The sequence below is a fragment of the Vulpes vulpes genome, chromosome 12 (genome assembly GCF_048418805.1).
Source record: "Vulpes vulpes isolate BD-2025 chromosome 12, VulVul3, whole genome shotgun sequence".
NCBI classification, from domain to species: Eukaryota; Metazoa; Chordata; class Mammalia; order Carnivora; family Canidae; genus Vulpes; species Vulpes vulpes.
In genome coordinates this window covers 117,026,950-117,044,593 of record NC_132791.1, presented here as the reverse complement: position 1 = coordinate 117,044,593, position 17,644 = coordinate 117,026,950, and the positions used below count along the sequence as shown (strand labels likewise).

The 17,644-nt window shown below is 53.0% G+C and overlaps 1 protein-coding gene across 2 annotated transcripts in view; it reads right to left on the bottom strand.

Annotated features, from left to right (window-relative positions):
* The window catches only part of DSCAML1 (DS cell adhesion molecule like 1), a 344,804-nt gene extending 344,069 nt beyond the window's left edge, over nt 1-735 (bottom strand). For both annotated transcript variants that reach the window (XM_025999151.2, XM_072729682.1), the window contains exon 1: nt 495-735. In XM_025999151.2, the coding sequence (XP_025854936.1) occupies nt 495-540 (46 nt within the window). In that variant the 5' untranslated portion in view covers nt 541-735. The remainder of the gene's footprint in view (nt 1-494) is intronic.
* Between the last annotated feature and the right edge of the window lie 16,909 nt (nt 736-17,644).

The following is a 17,644-nucleotide window of genomic DNA, read 5'->3' as shown; positions in this document are numbered from 1 at the left end:
GGCGCGGGGGGTCCGGGGCGGCCGAGGGGCGCAGCGCGGCGGCGGCGGAGCGAGCCGCGGGGTCCGAGGCCCGAGGAGCGAGGAGCGAGGGCTCCGGGCGAACGGCCACGGCCCCAGGGCCCCTCCACTCGGAGGGCGCCCCAGGGTCCCAGCGCCAGCGAGCCGCAGGGAGCGGGCCAGGGGCTGGGGGAGGGGTCCGGGGCAGAGCTGCGGCCCGGCCGGGGGCGGGGAGACCGGGAGCCGGGGCGGGGGGGGGCGTCCACCTCCACCCCCGGGCGCGCCCCGAAGCGGCAGGCGCGCGGCGACCGGCGGGGCGGCCCGGGCACACTCTCACCTGACCGCTCCCCCGGGGCCTGCCCCGCCCCCGGCGCCCCACCCGAGCGGGGTCCCCCGGCGCCCCGAGCCCGCCGGGCACCCCCCGCCTCGCCGCCTGCCGCGCGCACCCCGGCCCCCCGCCCCCCGCCCCGCCGCCCCGCCGCCCGCGCGGGTCTCACCTTTGTGTAAAGAGTCCAGGAGCAGGAGGAAAGTTACCAGCCACATGCCATAAAGGGGCCCTATTCTCCGGGGAGGTGGTCCTGTGGCCGGCCGTGCGGCAGCGCCTCTCCCCCGCTCAGCGCGCTCCCAGCCGCCCGCACTCCGCGCCCGCTCTTTCTGCTCCTCAGCCCAGCGCGCGGCGGCTCCTCCCTCCTCGGCTCCCTGGCTCCTGTCATCCGCGGGGCTGGGCTAGGCGGCCGCTCTCCCCGCCTCCCCGCGGCACCCCGGGTGCGGAGCGCCGCGCCGGCCGGCACCCCCACCCCACCCCACCCCACCCCACCCGCACCCGCACCCGCACCCGCACCCCCACCCCACCCCGAGCCCAGGGCCCGGGCCTGGGATCGCGACCGCCCGGCCCCCGCCGGGCTCCGCCGTCCAAAAAGCCGGGGGTCCCCGCCACCCGCCTGCTCGGAGCCTGTGGTCGCGCACAGGCATGTGTCATACGTGTGCCCGGAGCCCGCCATGCTCGGGCCAGGGACGCCCTGTGCCTCCCGGCTGGCCCGGTCACCTGGGGCCAGTGCTTCCTGCGTCTTTTGGACTCAGTTTACCCATGGATGCTCTGTATGCAATTCAGAGGTAGAGCCTTTGGGGGCCTCCCGAGCTACCCCCACCCCCCAGAGCTCAAAGCTGCATGCCCTTCCAACCCCTAGTCCTGCAAGCCTGCCTCCCGGGGAGCCTCAGCTGAGTCCAGCCACCCCCAGACCCCCGGCCCAACTGTCTTCAGCACTGGGCACATCGTGCTGATTTAAACAATTATTTGCAATGAATTGTTTGATGTCTGCTCTACCTGGCGGATCTTCCTCCTTTATCCTCACCCACCCCACCCCCACAGCTTTCTCACCAAGCAGAAATCAGTTTATTCCTTATACCCATCTGCATAAAGTTGGCATGGAATTGAACAGGGCTGAAGCGAGGGCATCTCGGTTACAAAATGAATGTTAAGGCCCTGCTGTGTGCCAGGCACTGGGAATGGCAGTCAGGTCTGCTGGGACAAGGTTGCTATGGTTAGAAAGCCCTCCTTATGCCGGTAATTCCAGAATAAGGGGGCCCACACGGGATCCAGAGAAGGGGTTCACAGTAGCCCTGGAAAATGGAATATGAGCCAGGACTGGATCTCCTCTCACGCAGGATAATGGAGGCCACCTCCATGTGCTCTGGACACCTGGCTTGGCTCACTTTGACCCATTTCCCTGGGCTGTGCAGGGACAGGGGGAAACACGAGGGAGCGAGGGGGGTAGAGAGGCCACTGTTAGCTCCATTTGGCAGAGGAAGAAAATGTACTTCCTCAAAATGTCTTACCTGAGTTCAGACAGAAGAAGTAGGACTCCTCGTTCCCAGGTTTTGCCAAGATATCTCTAGACATTTTACCTAAAATTTTCAAAGTGTGCATTTACTTTTTTGAATGTTAAAATGTACATCACAAAATTTACCGTTTTAATCATTTTTAAGAGTACAGTTTAGTGGCATTAGGTCCCTTCACGATGCTGGACAACCATCACCACTATCCATTTCCAGAACTTTTTCATCATCCAAACAGAAACTCTGGATCCACTGAACAAAACATCCCCGTTCTCCCCTGCCCCCAACCCATGGTAATCACTACTTTTCTGTCTCTGATTTTGCCTCTTTCAGGTACTTCATATAAGTGGAATCGTGCAATATTTGTCCTTTTGGTGTCTGGCTTATTTCATTTAATGTGATGACGTCAAGAATTCATCCATGTTGTGACCTATGCATTTCCCTCCTTTTCTTGGCTAAATAATATTCCACTGCATGCAGAGACCAGACCACATTCTGTTTATCCATTTATTTGTCAATGGACATTTGGGTTGTGCCCACCTTTTGGCCATTGTGAATACTGTTGCAATGAACATGGGTGTACAAATATCTCTTTGAGACCCTGCTTTTTTACTCCTCTAGGTTTATACCTGGTAGTGGAATGGCTGGATCATAGGGTAATTGAGGTGTTTTTTTCTTTTTAACTTTTTGGAGGAACTGCCAGGTACATTCACTTTTTCTGCAGTGTGCTTTAAGAATTTGGAGGACTCACACCTGCAACGACTATGTATAAACTTCACACTATCTGTTGAAGCTTTATCAGCCCCTTTGAAAACAGGTGAGAAAATCGCAGCTTAGCTTGTTCAGAGTCAACCAGTTTGTATCACAAGTGACACTAGAACCCGCATCTCCTGACCTGGGAGCAGAGCTACTTGCTCTGCACACTGTGCTGCCTCCCTGGTGCTCAGCCTTAGGATGCTAAGTCACCTCTCTGAAGTGGATGCTTTTTCACTAGGGCTTTCACCCTCTGTAAACAGGCAGAGAACAGAGACATGGGGTAGACTGCAACAGGTGTTGGAGATGACCCAGCCCAACCCGCTGCTTTCCAGAACAGGCAACTGAGGCCCAGAGCGGGGAAGCAGGGGAGCTGTCTGAGGTCATAGAGGCAGTGACAGAGCCCAGATGTCTCAACCCTTCTAGATTAGCTTCCTTCCCTCACCACCCCCAGCCTGCTGGGCTCATTCTTCCGTCATGTCCCTTCCCTTCGAACGGAGACAGTCACTGAGAAGAATCCAGTTATTTAAAACTAAGCCTATTGACCCAGAGCACCTGGCCGGGCCATGCCTAAAATAACCTGCTCAGTCAGACACGGATGGAAGGGGCTGCCGTCTGCTGGAAGGGGACAGGCCCCAAGTGGGCCCGGGGCTGTGGCACATCTGCTTGTGCCTGACATGCTGGAAGGTGAGAAAAGGATCCTCCTCTCTCCACTTACCTGAAGTATGTCCTGTAAACTGGGTGTCTCTTCTCTGCTGGTTACACCTGCCAGCCTAATTTAAAGGACCACAACACTGGGTGTAGAGCGTCATGTGTTACCTGAAGGAGGAGGTCAGTCACTGTCAGTGATGACAATCTGGCTGTCCCCTGAAAAAGGTGTGTATGTGGGAATGGGGTGGGAGGGGCTGGTGGGGAGGGGAGACCTGGTGACGCTCTCTAGCACAAGGAAGCTTTACAATGTCATGGTTAAGAGTGTGGCTCTAGGAGCACCCAGGTGGCTCAGCAGTTGAGCGTCTGCCTTTGGCTCAGGTTGTGACCCCAGAGTTTTGGGATGAGTCCCGCATTGGGCTCCCCACAGGGAGCCTGCTTCTCCCTCTGCCTGTGTCTCTGCCTTTCTCTCTTTCATGAATAAATAAGTAAAATCTTAAGAAAAAAAAAAAAAGGAATATGGCTTTGGAGTCCGAGCTGAGTTCCCAGCCCAACTCTGCCATCTACTAGCTGTTTCACCCTTGGGGAAATTACCTGTGCCAAGCCATGGTGCCCTCACCTGGAAAGTGAGGACTGCTCCAGTATCTACTTCAGGTGGCTGTTGTGAGCAGGAAGAAAGACAAGCTGATGGCCCACATGTCATAAGCACATATCACTGCTCAGGGGTTGGGGGAGAGACTGGCTTGACTGGGGAGATGTGGGAATGACACCCTGTAGCCCATGCTGCGACATGGCTGGAGACCACAGAAACACAGAAGGAAGGTGCCTTCGGGGCGGGAAGGGTATGGGGAGACCGCCAGCAAGGGAAGGACCATTCTCTAGCTTTTGTCCCTCTTTTAACATTTAGGAAACTATCTTTGAAAATGACAGCCTGGCTCAAATGCGTTCAGAGATCCCCTCTCAGCTGGAGATGTATCCAGAACTAGCTTGTCAGAATCAGCAAGAATCCTAGTGAGGGAGACCCAAGAAAACAGCGTGAACCTCGAGGACAGAGAGTCAGCAGCTCGTTTCACCCACGCGCACCTTGAACGCTGTGGCTCTTCTCCCATAGCTGACATTTGGAGGAACTATTTTTTTATTTTGATGAAAGAGACGACCCCTTAAGGTCCCCAATCAAATGGAAGCCCTCACACCCACACACAAATATATGTACAGTGAAGTGAGAACAAACACAGTCGCCCAGGCAAACATTCACATGTACAGGTAAACATAAACACTTAACGGCGGGCACACCTGTGCTCAAATGCAATTTGAACATAGTCCAAAATTCTGCATTGGCACCAATGCATATGCCTTTAATTTTTTTTTTTTTTACAAAAGCCTCAAATGCGTGGGACTCATCTACAGTAGGGTTACACCATCCTTTAAAAACAGTGATTAATTTTGATATTTTTGTTACATCAGGATGCTGGATGATAATGTGGCTGTTGTGAGTGTGTGTGTGTGTGTGTGTGTGTGTGTGTGTGTGCGTGTTTTATTAATGCCAGCTATATGAAGGCACTGGGAGGCAAACCCTCTCCAATTCAGGTTAATCATGGATATTTGAGGGGTATTATTTTGCCATGTTATATTAGGACTGGAGCCATCATGAGAAACAGCAGATGCTTTTTTATTTAAATTCAAACAACAGCTTATGTATTTTGGATACCTTTCTTCAAAAACAAAGGCATGTAATTATTTTAGCAATGCCTTCACATGTGTTCTGAAATTCTTTAACGACTTCTTTATAAATATGGTTTTCATAAAAGAAGTCAATGCTGAATCAGATCAGCGTTGAAAACTTAACATTTGGAGTTATATAGCTAATTCAGGATTGACCTTCTTAGTACTAATTCATTGACTGAAGGAGGGAAAACAAGTAAGGATTCCTCCTCCCTTTTTTTTGGTAATTGATTTTAATGTTATAGAAAGAGTCCTTGGACACCCTTAGATTATGAATCAGAAATCCTGGGTTCTAATCTCTCTGTCACCTTAAACAGCTGTGTGATCTCAGACAAGTCACTTTACCTTTCTGGGCTTTAGTTTTCTCACCAAATGAGTTGAGCTAGAATGATGACTAAGGCCCCTTCCTAACACCAGAGATGAGGTGAACACAGATATGCGTGCATCCCAGTCCTATCCTATATGTGTGTGTGTGGGGGGGGTGTGTATCCATACACATATGTAGGCAAGGAAACAGAGATCCAAATTTTCATACCCAGATACTCAGAAGCAAACACCAAAAAACTCACACAAAATAAACAGTTTTTGCTTCAAATGCATGCACATATTTTTAAAATATTTCCATCTTTTTGAGGTGGGATGAATCATTGCAATTCATAAATAATGATGCCTATATAAAAAGGTAGCACATGTCCTTAAATTACCCAGGCTTTCCTTAAGCCAAATTCTATTAGCTTATCTAGGGGGATGCCTAGGTATGTTGTACCACTCAGTCTCTCACCATTTGGGACTGTGACATCATGGTTCTAAGTTCACTGGAACAAAAGGTTCAAAGCCTGGATGTTTCCCCCCAATAGATGGTGGGGCACAGGGAGGTCTCTGGGGTCCCACTGCCCATATTCAGGACACTGTCTATGCAGGGTTGGTCAGGGGCTACAGAAGCCCCCAGCAAGGCTAGAGTCTCCCCAAATAACCACAGCCTCCCTCCTGCTGTTCTCTCTCAGCTCACAACTCCCAGACTGGCTGAGAAGCTGACCCAGAAGGGTTCCCTGAAGTCTATTCTGTGGAGCCCAAAGCCCATGGTCACGTTTCTCTCTGGGGTGGGGGTGGAGTGGGGTGGAAGCAATCCAAACTAAGAGGAAAGTTCTGTGAGTGGGAGCTAACTATGCTGGCTCTCCATTATCTGCAGTTCTTCTGGCCTATGAGACACTAATGTGTCCATCAAATTGTATTTGAGCACCTTCCATCCTGGAAAGCGACCTCATGCTTCTCACTCCTTTCTGAAGGGTTCAATGTCCCTTCTCCACCTGCGTGAGCCTTCTCCCCACCAGGGCCTGTGGTTCTCATTTCTTCGCCCTGTACTGTGGCCATTCCTGAGCAGGTCAGACTTGTCTCCTCTTCAAGACCCAGGCTCTTAACTCTGGATTTACACCTGCAGAGCCTTGAGCCCCGTGCCTCCTCACACTAGGGGCACTATGTCAATGTTGGCTTAGTGCCTGGATTAGCTCACCCCTACAGAGTTATAAACACCTGATTACAACCTCATGGGTCATGCCTTCCAGAGGTCTGTCCTTCAACTGGAATCAAAGCCTTCAGCTTCCCAGTACTCATACTGGGGTTTCCAGCCTGGACACTAATGCCAGTCTCAGCAGATACCTGCTCGGCTGCCATCACCATCGACTTCACCGTTGCCTCATCAAGCCAGGTGTTTGGGATCCAAAGGCTTCCATTTGCTTTCATTTCTGATCCTCGCCAAAAAATAGATTGGCCCAGAACTGTTTTGCCCGATATACAGGGAGGTTTGTGATGCCTGAGAAGCAGATCTACCGGGAGGCTAACATAGCCCAAGCTCCAGTCCCATGGGGCCCCAGTCACGTGTTCACACTGTCAGCTGTTGTAGGTAATTTGGTAGATAACTATAGTTCAAGTGTAATCAATTATGATCGTTTCTCTTCTCCACTCTGACTTTTGGGGGTCTGATGTGCTTTGGGGGGATCTGACTCAGGATCCCCCGCAGTGAGTGAGTGATAGGTCCCCCTGACTTGGGATCAGTGAGATACATTGCTGGGGCCTTCCCTGCACGAGTGAGTACTCCCACTGCCCACCACGCCAGCTCACGTAGCTTTGTCACATAGGAGGCTGTGTCACAATCTGACCACTGCCCGAGGTGCCTGCACTAGACATACATGTGTGCTTCCTGGAGATGCAAAAAGGGACCAACATATTTGTGCAGAGCCAGAGGCTAGTCTATGTAAAATTGTGATAAGTAATTTTTTTTAAAGGCACTACAGAGGTGTGTCAGGCAATTAACACAAATATTTGTCCAGGTTTTGCGATACTTATGGTATTTGTGAGTTATTTTAAGATTTATAATTTTTTTGCAATTCCTTTTTATTGTTCTCAAGAAAAAAATCACATTTGTGCCTGATTTTGTGTTCATAATCTTTTTAAAAAAGATTTTGTTTATTTGAGAAAAAGAGCGAGCACATGCACAAGCAGGGAGCAGAGGGAGAGGGAGAAGCAGACTCCCCACTGAGCAGGGAGTCCGAGGGGAGCTCGACCCCAGGACCCCGAGATCATGACCTGAGCTGAAGGCAGACGCCTAACCAACTGAGCCACCCAGGCGCCTCTGCGTTCCTAACCTCGTACTGTTTTCCTTAAAGTCCCACCAAGTGGTCTAAGGTTTCTGGTCCCATGAAACCTGAGCCCATCCCAGGAGCTCTCCTTGGGTTACCCCATGGTGGCTGAGCTGGGCCTAGACCCAGGTTTTCTGGATTCTGGCCTAGGCCTCTTCCCCCCACAATCCTTTGCCTCAGAGACATAAGACAGTAATTTGTGTGTTTCTACAATTCTATGCACACTCAAGGTACACAAAAATGCCACAGCTCCCCGAAGAGACTGTCCTTCATGGTGAAGGGGAAGTCAAGGCTGGGCCTGGGGCAATGACCTTGACTTGATGAAAGTCCTCTTCCTGGGAAATCTGGCCATTTCACGATGGCTCCGACCCATCAGTCCACAAAGCAGAAGATCCCAGGGGTGGAAGACAGCTTAGTGCTGCCTTAATCCCCTCTCCACCCTCTCTGTGGACAGCACCCCTCCTGTCACTGTGATGGGGGCATAAACACAGAAGACCGAGCTCCCCCTCCCAGCCTGAGCACCATGGAAGACACCAGTGAGCCCCTCCAGACACTCTGGACAGGGAAGTCCACTTGTTGGAGGTCAAAGTCACATAGCCAGGGCCACGCAGTGGTGGGTGAGAGGACGTTTGGCACAGCAAAGGCAAACAAGGACATTCTGTGGGGACAGCAGGCTCTCTCAGCCCGACAGCCATACACTCAGCAGTGGGTCAGCAGTGCCTCAGAGCTCAGCTCGCCCAGTGCCATCTCACACCCGGGGGCTCTCCTTACACTGCCAGACAGGTGCTAATGCAGTCAGTCCCTGCTTGAATGCTTCCAGGGACCAGGGGCTCCCTGCCCACCCAGAAGCCCATGCCAATTTTACTACCCGTGACCACGTACACACTCTTTTCTTTCCTGAACCCAATCTACCCTGGCCTGCTGGGGTTCACAGGATGTGCCCAATCTCTGCCCGATGACAGCTTTTCAAATATTTGAGAACAGCTACCACCGGCTCCCCCCTCCCAAGCCTTGCTTCCGCCAGGCTAAATATTCCAGTTCTGTCAGCCTCCTCTCTTCTGACATAATTTTCAGACCCTTCACTCTCGTGGGTTCCCTTTTTACACATACTCAACTTTGACGACAGCTCTCTTAAAAACAGAATGGACCCAACACTCCAGATGAAGTGTGAGCGGCCCGGAGGACAGAAACTGTCACCCCCTCAATAGGTCTCTAAGCTATTCTTACTGTTGCCCAAGACTTCGTCGGCCTTTTTGGTTGACACGCCAAAGACCAGGCCTCCTTGCCATGAATTTCGGCTGAGCCAGTCTCCTCAGCTCCATGCCCCTGATGTGGAACATCTGGAAAGGTGAGCATGATTAGGCATACTTGTTGAATGTTGGGGGCTGAAATACCTCGTGAATCAAATGGCACCACTTGCACACTCGCTGGGTAAGACCATCCCTGCGCCCGAGGTCCTCACTCAGCCCCAGTGAGGGTTGCAGATCTCAGCTGGGAATGCAGGAACGAGGAGCCAGAGGTCCCAATTTCAGGCCACATGTCATTGAGAGCTTAGTATCTGCATCAAACTTGACTTTATTTTATGATTATTTCTTGTAGAGAGAGAAAGAGCAGTGGTGGGGGTGGGCAGAGGGAGAGGGAGAGAGAGAGAATCTGAAGCAGACCTCCCCCCCCACCTGCTGAGCACAGAACCCCATGTGGGGCTAGATCTCACGACCTGGAGATCACGACCTGAACCAAAATCAAGAGTTGGCACTTAACCGACTGAGACAAGCAGGTGCCCCTAAACTTGACTTTCTTTTAAACAAACCATCTGAAAAGGCAAATAGATCTAACACCACATTCCCCAAGTGTGTCATGAGAAGGAAATGGGTTATATGCAAAAACTAAATTATGGCCAAATAGGTTTGGAAAACACGAGTCAACCAAAGATAAATAGGTGCCCAGAGCTCTGGAAACACTAACAGGCATGGCCAACCACCAAGTGGTGGATACAGGATGAGGTATTTGGAGATTGGTTTCCCATATCCCCTGGTCTAAAAATTCTGTCCTTTCACTGGCCACCGCCCACATCTTGTCAGTCTATTTATTCCTTCAGCAAAGCTGTGCCCAGCCCCCACGTAGGTAGCTCCCAGTGTTCCTAGAAATTCCAACATGGAACTGCTGCCTTGGGGGAGCCCGAAGCCCAGTGGGGACCACCTGCAGAGGGCAACAGAGGGAGGTCCACGTGCTCAATCAAAAGGTCAGAGTGGGGGATGCCTGGGTGACTCAGTGCTGGAGCGTCTGCCTTTGGCCCAGGGTGCGATCCTGGGGTCCTGGGATGGAGTCCCACATCAAACTCCCCGCATGGAGCCTGCTTCTCCCCCTGCCTATGTCTCTGCCTCTCTCTCTGTCTCTCATGAATGAATAAATAAAATCTTAAAAAAAAAAAAAAAAAAAGGTCAGAGCGGGAAGGGGCCTGGAGACCATCTACTAGGAGCAGCTTGTATCACAAAGGAGGAAATGGTGGCCAGATGGATGAAGAATATCCCTGGCCACATAGCCTGAGGGCTAGAATGGGGTTGACTCCTGGACTCCTGATTCTGGACTCCATCTACCATGGTGTTCATGGTCTCTGTCATGAGGATTGGGCTGGATGACTTTTAATGTCTTATCTAGGGTTGAGAAGTGATGAGTCTATAAGAAGAGCTCCGAAGGTCAAAGAAAGGTGTTGGCTGGAGAAAACCAAGGCAGGTTGTGGGTGGGCTTGCACCCCACATGATGGGATGATGGGAAGACCCTGGACAGGCTAGCTGGAAGGAGAAGGACATAGCAGGCATTGGGAGGAGGGCCTCCCTGTGGGGTGAGAGCTTGGCTCTGTGGTGTGCGTTCACCCACCTGAGACACCCAGCACAAGGGAGCCAGGGCAGTGTCTTCCCAGACTCACTGGTTAGAATCTTGGAGCTGAACTCAATTGGTCAGTTGCTGGTCTGAGTCAGCTAAGCTAGCTTTTCCGTTTGGCAAATATAACCAGAGCCATGAACTCTGGATAATGATTATTATAATCGAACACTTGTGGCAGGTCTAGCACTATATGCTAAGTACTGTAGATGCATAATCTCAGTTAATCCTCAAAACAACCCTATAAAATCAGTATAACTATTGTTATCCCCATTTTACGGAAACGAAACTGAGCCACAGAGAAATTAAGTAACTTGTCCGACACACCCAAAGTCAGACGCCCAACCCTTGAGCTGGACAGTCTGGTTCCAGAGGCTTCATGCTATTTTACTGCCATTGGAGGTGGTTGGTAGTGTTTCTGCTGTCACATTTTTAAAAAGGTTTTAACATGGAAAATTTCATATCAAAAGTAGGGGGAATAGTATAATGAATTGCCACATACCCATCTTGTCGCTGCTACAATTGTTGACTCATGGCCAATCTTGTTTCATTTTTATTCCCACACTCCCCCCTCCACTTCCCATCACTGAGGATTTTTTTTTGAAGCAAATTGCATGCATTATATAATTTCATCCGTAGATCTTTTTAGTGTGCCTCTCCAAAAAATAAGGCTGAATCTTCATTTTCAATCACTACACTTCATACCTGAGAAGTAACTTAGGCCAGGTACCCCCCCCCCCCTCCCAACACACACATATATACACGCACTGGACTTCAGGCTAGCCACTGCCTACAACAGCTGAACTTGCACCCTCTGGGCACAGAAGCAACCCGCTGAGTGGGCAGCCTGTCCCAAAGCCCTCACCTCACAGCCTGGCCAAATGGCCTCTCTGACCTCCTCAGGGTGTCTGGCTACAGCTGAAGCTGGCTACAGGAGCTGAAGCCCCTGCCCTCAGTCTAGCTTCTTTGGAGTTAGAAAACAATTACATGTGGTGGCCTTCTACCCAGTGGGGTTGTTGCCACAAAAACAAGTCTTTCTCCACCAGCCTGGACCTGGCCTCCAACCCCGGCCATTCCCCTAATCCCAGTTCCTATTTCAAGATGTTTTGAGGTGCCCAGGAGGGAATGATTCCCTACCCTGCCCAGTCTAAGAGCAAGAGGTATGGAGGAGATGTAGCTGAAACACCTGGATTCAGTCCACAGAGATTCACTGCGCCTCCCAAGAAGTGGGAGTATGATGTCTCACTTTCCGCATCTGTCAAATGGGAGCATAACACTTACCTGGCAGTGTGGCTGTGAATGTCCGAAGAGATGGGGAAGGGGACCCTGGCTGGCTCAGTGGGAAGAGTCTGCAGGGTCATGATCTCGAGGTCATGAGTTCGAGTCCCACATGGGTGTAGAGATTACTTAAATAAGTTTTTTAAAAACTTTTAAAAATTAAAAAAGTAACGAGATGGGCAAGTTTTCTCTGTGGATTTGCTTGGCTAGGGTAGGATGCAGTGCCTGCTATAGCCAGCAGGTGTCACCCAAAGACCAGCACCTAACGGTAGGGGCGAGATGGGTGGGTGGCTACTCCATTGAGAGGATTATCCCTATTAGAGCCAGTTGGACTTAAGGAGAGTGGAAGAAAGTCTAGCCTGTGGGAGTTCTCCTTGGAAATTCAGTCTGGGGGGCCCCCTGGGGCGACTCAGTCGCTGAAGCATCTGCCTTCTGCTCAGGTCCTGATCGCAGGGTTCCAGGATCGACTTTGCATCAGGCTCCCTGCTGAGCACGGAGTCTGCTTCTCCCTGGCTCCTGCTTGCCCTCGCTTCTCTCTCAAATAAATAAATAAAATATTAAAAAAGCAAAAGTAAAAGGCAAAGAAAAGTCAGTTTGGGTCTGGCTGTACCCAGAATTCAAAAAGTAGAACTGTGTCACCTTCGAAGCATGCTCAGAGGAAAGCCCCACAGTGAGCCAGGCATCAATAACCCCATTATACAGATGAGAAAATTGAGGCTTCATGGAGATAGCGACTTGCTAAAGGTGATACAGCCCCTAAATGATAGATGCTGACCTCTGAGCACATCTCCCCTCAGTGGGGCTCAGATTCCACTGTTGAGCGAGGGCCTCCGAGGGCTCGCCGGCTAAAATTCACAACCGCACACACATGTGCATGCACACATGGGCATGGGGAGTTGGGGGGGCTGGGAGACAGAGAAGTCCCAGACTATAAACCAGGGATCTATATGATGTCCCGGGCCATTGATGCGCATGTAAACATAGCCTGGGACTAGCGACTGGCATCTGCGAAACACTGGACTAGAAGAATCCTTCATGGGTTTAGGTTCTGTGGTTTCACAAACAACTTCCATGTAAGCTTGTCGAAACACCTAACACCATGCCTGGAACATCCTCGGATGTTTAAATGCTTAAATACTTTGCTGAATGAGTGACTGAAAAAGAATGCCATCACCCAACTCAGTGAAAGCCTGGGCTGACATTGCTGCATCCCTCAACCCCGCATTGCGTTCTCCTAGTACTCTATGGCTCGTTTATACGTGATCTCATTCAATCTCTTTAATGAGTTGAGTAGGGGGATCCCTGGGTGGCTCAGTGGTTTGGCGCCTGCCTTTGGCCCAGGACGTGATCCTGGAGTCCAGGGATCGAGTCCCGCGTCGGGCTCCCAGCATGGAGCCTGCTTCTCCCTCTGCCTGTATCTCTCTGCCTCTCTCTCTGTGTCTGTGTCTATCATGAATAAATAAATAAAATCTTTTAAAAAATGAGTATTATGAGGCTCATTTTACAGAGGAGGGAAGGGGGGATCAGAGACACTAAGGCGCTTGTCCAGTGCTGCCCAGCTAGTCGGTGGCAGAGGCGAACCCAGGTCTGTTTGCCCCATGATCAGCACCCCTTCTACTTACTATTCCCACTTGATCGCGTTTTCATTGCACAGTTTGAGGGGAGGGAAAATATCAAATCTAGAAGACAGTGAGTCTTCCTAAACTGTCAGGCATCACCTCACATGTAAGGAGAGGTGACCCCAGGTCAAGAGTGGTCCTGCCTCATCTGCTGAAGGGGCTCATCGTGGAGCTCCAGGAGGGTGGATGGGTTCCACTTAGGGTGGCCCAGAACATGGGCTCTCCATTCCCTGGAGAGGGCGGTTTGGGAAGGATAGGAGTCTGCCTCCTCCCTCCTCTGTCTGGGCTCTGGGGTGTGCTCTGCTCTCTGGAGGGGCACCCGGCTGCCTTCCCACTGCTCACCCACAACCTCTGCACAGGAAGTCTGGTCACCTGCCTCCCCTCTAGTGTCACAGGAGGGGATAGGGTGCTGCAAGGTGCCTACTCCACCACACAGCTTGGGCTCTCCACCCTACTGGCCCTGCCTTCACCCCACATGGTACCTCACAGGCAGAGCTGGAGTCTGGGCTTGCTCCCTGCCCTGGCTGTTTCCATGCTGGCATCTAAGAGTTACTGGAAGGGCTGAACAAATGACCTTCTCCCATCCAGGTCCCGGCTCTTAGTTGAGGGGCCAGAGAGGAGTCTGCAGAGAGGCAGGGTGAAGACAGCCCATCCCCCAGGTCTCCAGAGGCTGGGGCCACACTCCTGTCCCTCCAAACCTCCCGGCCTGCTTGGCTCCCCCCAGTTCCAACACCACTAGCAACATAGGTGCTTACACACCCTCGCCTTCACACACACGCACAGGGGAAACCTGTAATCAAGATACTTTTTTCCACCAAATCCTCCTGGTGTTGGCCCCAGAACCATAGAGCACCTTCCGCTGGTCTCAAAGGAGCTGGGGGCCCACAGGGAGCCCACACCAAGCTGGCAGTGGTGTCCTGGGGCTGGGACCTTCTCAAAAACAGGCCAGGCCAGGTCTCCATGGTGCTCAGGAGTGTCTGGGGCTGGGACCTCTGGTTGCACCAGCCTCTCCTTGGGACCTGGTGAGTCTGAGGGTGGGACTCGGGGGCCCCTGCCTCTTGGTCCTCCTGGACAGTGTCCTGAGAAGATCACACTGAAGAACAAACATTAAAGCAGTTAAGGGAAGGGGCTGAGACGCCTGGAGGGCTCCAGGAAGATGCCGCAGCATTGAGTGTTAGCGCTGCGAGGGCCTTAGGGACAGTAGTCAATAGCCTCGGCTCGTTACAGACTAGTTGGGAGCAAGGAACCACCAAGAGTTAGAAATTGTCTCTCCACTGAGGAAACCGAGGCTCAGGAGGGACTTGCCCAGGGTCCCTAACAGTTCACAATTAGTGTAGCCAAGGATCAAAGCCTATGATCTTTACCACGATGCCAAGGAAGAAATGCTGGCCGTCCCCGAGAGAGGTGCCCAGTATGGCATCCTGAGCCATACTGTGCACGCACACCACCACTCCAGCCACCCGCCCAGATGGCTAAGCCCAGCGGCCCTCCTCGCCCCTTGGAAAGTGGGAGGGTGGTCAGCCAGTCATGTGTGCATTCAGCAAGCACTTACTGAGCACCTACTATGTGCCAGGGACAGGCTGGGCTCTGGGGGTTGGTGGGTGAACCATCAGACAGGGGCAGTAAGGCAGGCCTCCTCTACTCCCCTTACAGAGGGATGATCAGAATCCAGAGAGATGGGGGGGGGTCCCCCCAGCAGGTCTCTGGCGGTGCCGGGGAGGACAGGTCAGGAGGTCAGGAGTAGCTGAGGCCCAGCTGGGCCTATCCCACTCACACCCGGGGCAGGCATGTAAGGGCTGCAGCCATTCCCTGATAATGTTATTAACGGTGTTGGGAGCATATGGTCCATGGACGTGAGACCTGAAATATTATTTACTTCAGAGCAGAGGACACTCCACTCCCATGCAGGCTGCATTTGGCACGACTCTGTTGCTGATGGATAGGCCTTTCAGGAGACAAAGACCACGAGAGAATTCAACATGCTCCTGGCTCGGGGCCAAGCCAGCCTCATCTCCTAGGCTTTGTCGAGTGTGGCTTTTTGTCTGCCTTCACCACTTGCAGGGTACCTCTGCTCTCACCACCGGGAGGAAGCAAGTGTGTATACACACACACAAGTACACACACGCAGCTGTCTCTGAGCACGGCTCTCCTGGGGGCAGGAAGCAACAAGGGAACTGCTAAAGCCCCCCCATTAGCCCTTTCCTTTGGCCCTTTGGCTTCTGAAGCCGAGACCTGGGGTGTTGTCTTGTGTTTGCCTTTCGTGAACCCAAGCCCAGAGACAGTCTAGGGCCCTCTCAAGGTCACACAGCAGGCTGAGGGCAAAGCCACCAGAGAGGCCAGTTCTCCACCTCTCAGGCACCGGCTACGCTGAACTGCTGGGGCCACAAAAGACTGCCTCAGCTCGGAGCTTCCACCCCACGTTGCCTTCCCCTGCCACCGTCACCTGGGGAACTCCTCCTGATGACACCAGAGAAGCCCTTTGGGGAAGTGACGGAGAATTTCTTGAAAAGGGAACCAAGTTTAGAGCTCTACAGATATCTATACAGATGCAGACCTGGGGGCCTCTGGGTTTGGGGGAGCAGGACTCGGGGAAGTCACCCAGGGTGGGAACAGGCAGGCCAATACGCTGGAAAAATAAGCTGCCAGGAACACCTGGGTGGCTCAGTCACTTAAGAGTCTGCCTGTGGCTCAGGGTGTGACACCGGGGTCCGGGGGTCGAGTCCCGCATCGGGCTTCCCGGAGGGAGCCTGCTTCTCCCTCTGCCTATGTCTCTGCCTCTCTCTGTGTGTCTCTCATGAATAAATAATTAAAATATTTTTAAAAATAAATAGATTAACAAAAAATAAGCTGCCAAAGCGAGCCTGGGGGCTGCCAACCCTCACCCCAGGCAGCTCCTTCCAATCACAAAGCCCATCCACACCTGGAGGGACAACCCCTCACTTGGGTCTCCCTCACCTCTCCCCAACCCCTCTAGTGTCTGGGCTGAAGTCCTGGGCACCGAGGTCCCAAGTTCTAAGTAGGACGTCTTCTCAAGCCCTCAGTGGCTCAACCATCAAACTGTCAAGTGTCCCCAGTCCGGGAGGGGGGCACAGAGCCTCAGCCAGGGCTGTCTTCCATGGCTGGGTCACTTGGGTGCCCCTCTGGCTCTCACAGGCCAGCTTAGGGCTCAGAACCGCCCTCCCGAGGGCCTGGATGGAGGCCCCTATGGTCCTGGCCCCAGGTCCCTACCTGTTCCATCTTCCCAGCTGCGGACTCACCTCCATGACCAGACAAGGCCTGGCGGCTGTGGCATTTGCCTTGATCTCCCCCTGGCTAGGAGCGTGTCCAGCAGAGGATGGAGAAGGGGCACACCGCTGCCACCCCAGAAGCCTCAGCTGAATTGCAGTTCAGGGCTGAGCTGCCTGGAGCCGCAGATCAACAGGGAGGCCTTTCGTCCCTCCAGTGGCAGCCAGCCGGAGCAAGGAGGAGCCCTTAAGGGGAGCACCTGGGGCGGGGGGTGGGAGGGAGACTCAACTCCCCTTTGCTCTGGGCCCTCTTCTGCTAGGCCCTCCGGCCCCCGTTCCATCCCTGTCTGCCCAGACGCACCACTCCCTCCGACAGAGGTGGGACCAGAGTAGAAGCTCCGGGCAGGTTCTTTGGGGCACCCCCTCCTTGCTCAGCCCGGGAGAGTTCGGGATTGCTGGGGATGAGGGGGAGTATCCCGAGGTCCAAAAGTTTAGAAAATCAGAGGCCTGTGGCAGAGGTACCCTCACTCTGGAAGGGAGGTCATCTCAGCACCTGTAGGATTAGGGACCATCTGGTCCAGGCCCTCCGTCCCTCTGATGGGGAAAACCAAGTGCAGGGAGGAGGGCTTCGCCCACCCCACCCAGGCCACCGAGCCAGAGGATCCAAGAGGGAATCTCCTGCTCCCCTGCCCCGGATCTTTCTCAGCCCCCACTCCACATGTACGGGAGCTCCCCAAGCCCGAGTGCACAGAGGCTGGGTGAGGTCGGGCAGCTGAGGACAGGGGCACCACTGACTGATGGGGCCACTAGCTAGCACTGCCCCACCCCGACCTTGAGCCCAGCTCTGCTTGTGTGTGGAGGCTGTGAGGGAAGGCCAGGGCAGGGCAGGCTCAGGAGAAGACCCCATGACCCTAGGATTATAATCCAAGGCCAGTGCGTACCTTTTACGCCCTGAAAGCCAGAGCAGGGTTTCCTGAGGGTGCCGGGGTGAGGCCACCACTGGGCAGGTGGTGCTGCCTGGCCCTCTCCCCAGACTGTGAGGCCGGTCAAG